Below are 8416 nucleotides of genomic sequence, written 5' to 3' on the forward strand. Positions count from 1 at the left end.
AGTTTTTTTTTTAATTGATATATTTGAACTCAGCTTCTGATATGTTTTTTAAAGTTTTTTGCAAATCAGCAGATTTGATTGAATGAAAACATTAGTTAACAACAATTAAGCTGTGATGTTATTAATAAATGCTGGTTTTCTCACTATGGTTTTATCATCAGAAAATTGTTTCAGAGGTGGAGAAAGTTATAATATTTAAAAAAAATATATATGGTTTTGACAGTAAATTTGCATTGAATCGTGGCAAATAAAACTACTTAACATTTATCAAGAATGGAAATAGTTTTAATTTGATCTTTTAATATTAGTTGTTTACACCTAGTTTACAGTCTTTTTAGTAGATTAGACCCTACAGGTTCCTTTTGAGAAACATTCTTTCATCATCTGTGGACGAGGCAAACCCCTTGTCCCCTTCTTCAAGTGCGCACACACACACACACACACACACACACACAGAGTTAGAGTTCCCTCCTGTCCCTCCAGATCATGCCTTATTGATGAGCCTCTCTTTCTCACTAGCTCTCGCAGCTGATGTGGTGCTGGGGTATGTTACCTGAACACAGTTTTACTCGCATTGAGTTCCCTGACCCGGTTTCACTTTTACACACCAGGCATGGCAGCACACACACACACACATTTTCTCACTCTTGCAAAAGCCTCTGCCGCTGCCACCTGTTCTGGAGCGCGTCCACGACTCCTGCAGCAGCTGCATCTCGCCCTGCACAGTTACCCTCCTAGACACATAAGTTAGAGATTGATTGCATTCACTCGTACTGCTTGTTCATTTAAAATTCTCATCCAAACGTTCATCATAATATCATGCCCTTTGTTAGATGTCAAGGTGCGTTTGAGTTGGTTTGAACTGTGGTTTCTGATTGTCTGATGCATTTTAATTTATCAGAAAGTCTTTCTAAAGATAATAAACTTTTTGTTAGGCATGCACTGAGAAAGAATATTTAGGCCAATACAAATTATATAAATTTATTTATAGCAATTATTTTAATGTTATGGCTTTAAATTATACAATGGCCTATATTATAAAATTTCAAAATAAATAAAACTCATTAAAAACTTAATCTAGAATATACATGGAACAGGTTAATTGGTTATGGAATCAGGAATATTAGCACATTTTAAAATGTGATTCCCAGGCTGGCAAAAGTAAATTGATTGATTGATCTTTCTATTTAAATTAAAATGAATGAATTTACATAAATTAATTTATCTAATTATATATTTTGTTATCTAATTATATAATTTATCTAATTATATTTTTTCCTTGTATTTTATTAATTTCAGTATTTTTTATTTACTTATATTAAGTTTTATTCATTTTAATTAAAAAATGTTAATGTTAAATAATGTTAAATAAAGTCTATTTTATTATATTTAATTTAATTACTTTAACTTTCATTTAGTTTTATTTATTTATTTATTTTAATCTTTTTTATTTAAAATGTATTTATTTGAAAATTTCATTATTATATTTTAATAATCCTTAGCTAGAAAATATTAAATTGCTAGAAAATTTTATATATACATACATACATACATACATGCATAGATAGAAATTGAGCATCAGACTGTATTGGGCCCAGTGCTGCTTGTTTTGTGTCTTTCTCTGAGCTCTGACAGTGAGCTGTCATCACTTAGATCCTGTCTCTGAGCAGCACAGCGCCCTGCATGTGTGTTTATGACCGCCGAGGGAGCAGAGAACAGTCAACAGTGGAGTCCAGCATTATTGATCCACAGCGGTTCAGGCAACAGGACCACGATGCATCAATAGTGATTGACGTCTGCCATTGATCTGTTCTGTTGTACACAAGGGTCTGATGGTCAAATGGCCACGTGGTCATTCAACACAAAGAAATCAGACATAATGCAAGCAGGTGGGGGGGAGGGACATCAGGTGTTTAGTTCAGAATTTAGTTTCCAGCACGTGTCAGGGTTGGGCAAAATTCTAAATTTAAGAAGTGCCATCCTTTTAATTCACAAGTTTTGAAAATTCACCATTTCATGGAAGAAAGACAGTCATAGGATCGGAACAACATGAGGGAGAGTAAGACTAAAATGTTGGGGGGAATTGTTCCTTTAAGACATTTGTACACAAACATTTAATTTATTAAAATTATTTATTCATAATTAATTTATTTTTGGTTAAATTAATGATTTATTTACAATTACTAATAATTCAAAAAATAATGAAACTTTTTAAAAAATGTAATTGTATTGTTAATAAAAACTAAATAAAAATTTGTATTGTAAATTAAAACTTTTTTCTTTCAAAAATTTAGTTTCATATTATATTTTATTAATATATATATAAACAAAAATATTAATGACAATATTCACAATTATATGGTAATTCTATTACAAATATTAAACCTTTAATATTTAATAACAGCAAAAACGTGATTTTATATGAAACATTTTATTAAAATTAAATTTTTTACATTATAAATTAAACATTATTATTAAAATATTAGTATTTTCTTGATTTTAATTTAAATGTGGGGGAAACTTTTCCTTTAAGACATTTGTACACAAACCGTTTATTTAAATTGAATATATATATATATATATATATATATATATATATTTAAATTGTATTATTTTATGTAAAAAATGAACTATCAATTATTCATTAAGAAAACTGCTAAATAACCATGTATTTGCAAGATGATAACTGGGCACCACTTGCTAAATTAAATATAGTAAAGTGACAATATGGATTGTTTTGTTTGAAATGTTTCACAGATTATTTTAACAAAAAGCAGGCAGTGTATAGTACATTCTGTGCAGTATGCTAGTATTCCATTTTGAACCTTTGATTCCCAAGAAGAATATTTCATTAGTTTCATATAAACTGTCTTCTCTCTTTCCATCTAAAACAGGGAAGGCTATGGAGGATCAGAGTACATGTGAGGCACAACAGGAAGTCATCCAGCCTGACGATTGTAGCAGGACTGCCCCACAATCCCTCCAGAGCGAACAGCAGCATGACCCCTCCCCCTCCTCGGCAGTGACAGCCTGTGAGGATGCAGGAGCAGAAGAGGAGAGCGGGAGTGTGGCAGCTTCCCACAGGGATGCCGCACCAGAGCCCCAGTCACCAATGGACGCTGCTCAACCCCACAACACAGAGGCCCAGCCGCCTCAGACGGACACTGATGGCCCCGGAGTGGTGATGGAGGGAACGGTGGACACTGTGGATACGGGGCAGGATGAGGTGGAGCCCGTCCCACACACTAAGCAGGTTCCTCTGGAGCAGGACGTTCCAGAGAAAACACTAGAGTTGGAGCTAGAGGAGAACGGGAACGGAGTGGAGTCGCTGGATATTATGAATGTGTCCATGCTGGATGACATGGCCAAACGCATACAGGTGGAAGAGGTGGGTGACAGATTTTCAGTCAGTTCAAATTCAAATGACAGAGAGGCTTATTTATTGATTAGTGCTTGGCATGGCTTTGTTTTGAGAATGTTTAATTTCTAATCATATTAGATTTAAAGGTCTCTCCGATTAGTCTCTTAAGCACTTTGCTAAGCTTTTCCTGATTCTAAGATTGGTAACCCTTAATATTCTGCATATATTGTGAGTAATATGCAAATTTGACAGGCATTTTAAAGGGAAAGTGTCTCTCTACACCACTAGCATTACCTAATTTAATCATCAGAAGAATCAATCTATAAATGGCTTACTTAAGTGTCTGTATTGTAAGTTGGGATAAGAGAAAGTGTATTAACACAGAAAAAAATAGCACACATCACCTTAAGTGGTTTATTGTGAAACTTAATTTCCTTTTTCAAGATTTAGAAGCTGCTAGCATCACTATGATATCATCCAGTGAGGTCATAGTGATGTCATCTCGCATTGGAAACCCTTATCATCTCTTTAACTGCAGTGTTGTCACTGACTTGCAGGAATATTCTAGGTTCAATACAAGATAAACAATCATTTTGATTTCGGAGACAGATAGAATAGATTTCAAACCTTGTCTATGCAATATTATCAATCCTTATTTTAACCCTGGTAACTTTCACATGTTAAGGTTACCAGAAAGAATAACTCGAGCTTAAAAAACTGTTTATATCGCTTTCTGCCTATAACAGTAGTCCCAATGCTAAAAAGACAATTTTGCAGCTATTAATATCTCAAAATAACTTATTTTTGCACAAAAGAATTCAAATAAGTGGTCTTACAGAAGTTGAAGCATTGCATTGTTTGAAACCCACCATAGTAGTACCTTCAATACTATATGAAATAATACAATTGTATGATTTTATTAAACATAAAATAATTATATTAATAATAGATTCATATAATTGTAAAATAACCATATTTATGTCCCATCTAGACCTTTTTTTTTTTTAAGAGTTTACAAAACTGTGGGAGTCAGAATTGTCTGTGGTAATCGACAGCGTGTCTCACTGGTTCTTAAAGGGACAGTTCACTCAGAAATCAAAATTCTGTCATCATTTACTCACCCTCATGTTGTTCCAAACCTGTATGACTTGTTTTCTGCCGAACATAAGAAAATATCTTGAAGAGTGTTGGTAACTAAACCTTTTTGGAGACCAATGGCTTCCATTCTATGGACAAATAAACATTCTTCAAAATATTTTTTATGTTTCACTGAAGAAAGAACAGACAGAAATTATGACAGAAATCATTTTTAGGTGAACTATCCCTTTAACCCAGAGCTCGTCAATAGGGACTCATCTATGGCAACCATGTGTAAAAACGTGATGTATTCTAATAATCATTTTCTTGCTATACTTGGTTTTTTAAGCTTAGCTTGTATGAGCTCAGCTCCCGGTTTGGTAATTACCTCTTTTACTTTCTTGTAAGTTCCTGTGGTGAGAAGGCGTCTGATAAGAACATACATAATAGAAATCGGAATCTTAGCAGTGATTCTGAGAACTGGATGCCCTGAAGGGTGACCTTTCCCCTGAATGCCAGAGCTGAATGATTGCAACAGGCAGCCGTGTGTGATGATATCATAATGACACATCCACCCTCAATGAGACAATCAACAATGAAATCTGGACCACTGATCTCTGCCAGCACAATAGAGGCTTTCACGAAGCCAATATCCTTAAACGCTTTGTGCTCTGTTCCCAATCATGTGATGTGCCGTTTCTTAGCGGAGGGATCTTGATTTCATGACTAGTGTTTAGTGCGGCATCTTGTGTAAGTTTGTGCTGTCAATATAAAACTACCATTCAAAAGTTTGAGGTTGGCAAGATTTTTTTTTTTTTAACAGTCTCTTATGCTCACCAAGGCACCATTTTGTAATTGTGTAATATTGTTACAGTTTATTTTTGTGGAAACTGAGATACATTTTTTCAGAATTCTTCAATAAATAGAAAGTTCAAAAACATTTATTATGCATTTATTTGAAATAGAATTAATTTGTGACATAATAACATGTCTTTACTCAGTTTTTATTAATTTATTGCATCTTTGCAGAAAAAAAGTATTATCTTTAAAAAAATAAATGCATTTGTCATTATCTAGGCACATGTCATTCCATAATAGATGTTGCATGAGAGTTGTGACTCAACAATAATGGCGATAGTGACCTTCAGCCTGTACAGTAAAGTGAGTCTGTTGAGCTGGTTAAAATGGTTGGACTTTTGAACAGTTGTCTGAGCTTTCCCTTTTCTTGGAAAGGTTGAAAACATGGTGTGCGTGCAGACTAAGTTGTGCTCAGTAGGACCAAATTTTAATGCTTTTTAACCAGACAGAACTTACTGACCTGGAAAACCAAAATCAAAACATGTTTGCAGTGTTTGTATTATAAAGGGCAATATTAAAATGCTCATTATTTATTGGTTCATTTGTAGTAGACTCAATGCCCAGAACATACTGTACACAGCACTGCCAGAATATGATATGCCATATTCTCTACAGCACTGTTGTTGAGATCCATTAAGATATTCAGGCATATAGTAATTTAAGCATATTCAAAAGTTTAGAGTCTGTGAGATTTTTTTAATGTTTTTGAAAGAAGTCTCACCAAGGCTGCATTTATTTGATCAAAACTACAGTTAAAAAGAATAATATTGTGAAATATTATTACAATTTAAAATAACTTTCTGTTTTAATAGATGAGGTGTCTGTTTTCTATTTTAAAATGAATTTAAGTTATTTCTGCGATGGGAACGCTGAATTTTCAGCATCATTACTCCAGTCTTCAGTGTCACATGATCCTTCAGAAATCATTCTAATATGCTGATTTGCTGCTCAAAAAATATTTCTTATTACCAATGTTTCCACAAAAATATTTAAGCAGCACGACTGTGATACATTTTTCCCTCATTGAAAGTTCAAAAGAACAGCATTTATTTGAAACCTTTTTTTGTGACTATGTAAATGTCACTTTAAAAAAAAAATTTACTGTCTACAAACTTTTGAACAGTCTGTATTTCATCTCTATGAAAACATTTTTATTCTATTTAGAACAGTTTAGAAGTTAAAATTTTGTCCTATAGCTAATCTAATAAAGCATGCAAGTACATATTGCACAAAGTTATAGTGGTCGACTGATATGTTTTTTTTTTATATATATCTAGAGAGCTTTTACAACGTATTTACTCAAAATCCCCTAAATCATCAGTTTAATTAGTGGTAGACTGATATTGGTTGACATTTTTGGTGTGTGTGTGTGTGTGTGTGTGTGTGTGTGTGTGTGTGTGTGTGTGTGTGTGTGTGTGTGTGTGTGAAAAATACCAACCAATATCAATCTACCGCTAGTTAAAATGATGGTTTAGGGAATCAGTCCATTGACCAAGTAGATCAAATAGCTTTAATAGCAAGTATCTCTGCTGTATCTGTTGAGTAATGACGCAGCAGTGGAAGTGGATTTATTCTGAAGCTCTACTGCTGAGCCGATGTCTGGTCAGTGATGGAGTTACTACGGCCTTTTGTGGCTAATAATGCTGAATGACCACAGAGAGAGCAAACATTACCCAACTGACCTTGAGTCCACACTCATCAAACGTGATGTTTTTCTGTATAAGAGCGTCAGCAGAGTGCATTTGAGGAGCTGGAAACTTTCATTAGCAATGATAAGCATGTGTTATTTTTGGACTGTTATGTTGATTGCTGACTGCTAATGGCACACTTCATGATCGGCTCACCACGTTGTGGTGTGTTTGGAAGCCTAATTACTCAAGTGTCATTTGCTCAAGTGATTAATGTATCTGTTTTTTTATCCTATTCATTTGTTGCGCTGCTTATGTGCTTTCTACTTCCTAACAGGAGTTCTTTTGTGAGAGATTTAAAGCAAACAGAGTTTAACATCTAATCCTTAAGTGGACTGTTTTGCTATTGCTGGTTTTCAGGAACACATATTTCCTCAAATAAAATTAGGAACAATTACCTCACCAACCTCTATTTAATGTTATATCAATGTATTTAAGCCTTTGAATGAAACCGTTCCATCACTAAAATCTGATTAGAGATGTACATAGGTCATGTGACACACTCTGTGCCTAACAACACCCTTAATAATGGTAACAACACATCCTCATGTGCCTTTGGACATTTTATACAGTGTTTAGTTATACAGTGAGGTCTGCTCTCCTGCTTTTGAAATCTCTGTGGAATTGAGCCATTCTACAGGTTTTGAAAAATGTTTGACCCAAGTCTCTTCTGATAAATGTAACCGCTATGATGGAGTAAAAATAGAGAACTATAATTGCAGTGCCCGAAACGTTTGTTTTCATTGAGACAGATCTTGCCAAATATGGAAGCTCTCAGGATGAAATGAGTGGACACCAAGAGTTTATTATTGAAAAATAATCCTGTTTTTAAAATGACTTTTAAAGGGATAGTTCACCCAAAAATGAAAATGTGATGTTTATCTGCTTACCCCCAGGGCATCCAAGATGTAGGTGACTTTGTTTCTTCAGTAGAACACAAACGAAGATTTTTAACACAAACCGTTGCAGTCTGTCAGTAATATAATGGAAGTGAACAGGATTCACGGCTTTGAGAGTAAAAAAAAACATACACAAACAAAACCAAATTAAACCCTGCGGCTCGTGACGATACATTGATGTGTAAAGACACGAAACGATCGGCCTGTGCAAGAAACTGAACGGTATTTATATCGTTTTTTACCTCTGATTCACGCAATGTCCGAACTGTCCTGAGCGCGTCCTCGACAGCCGGCGCGTGACGTGTGTTCTTCTTGTTTTATGGCAGATCGCAGACTTATAAGTGCATTACCGCCACCTATCTCTCAAATGCACCATTGACACTCGTAATTGAGATTGTAGCTAGAGTGTCAATGGTGCCGTGATTCCCATTCACTTCCATTATATGACTGACAGACTGCAACGGTTTGAGTTAAAAATCTTCGTTTGTGTTCTACTGAAGAAACAAAGTCACCTACATATTGGATGCCCTGGG

General features: G+C 34.6%; 1 protein-coding gene across 1 annotated transcript in view; it reads left to right on the forward strand.

Moving 5' to 3' along the window:
* Positions 1-8416, forward strand: part of LOC107681916 (consortin-like) — a 28223-nt gene that overhangs the window by 16756 nt on the left and 3051 nt on the right. The window contains exon 9 of the mRNA XM_016478292.1: positions 2895-3388. Within this exon, the coding sequence (XP_016333778.1) occupies positions 2895-3388 (494 nt within the window). The remainder of the gene's footprint in view (positions 1-2894; positions 3389-8416) is intronic.

Source organism: Sinocyclocheilus anshuiensis, unplaced genomic scaffold, assembly GCF_001515605.1.
Source record: "Sinocyclocheilus anshuiensis isolate Anshui unplaced genomic scaffold, SAMN03320099.WGS_v1.1 scaffold1098, whole genome shotgun sequence".
Taxonomy (NCBI): Eukaryota; Metazoa; Chordata; class Actinopteri; order Cypriniformes; family Cyprinidae; genus Sinocyclocheilus; species Sinocyclocheilus anshuiensis.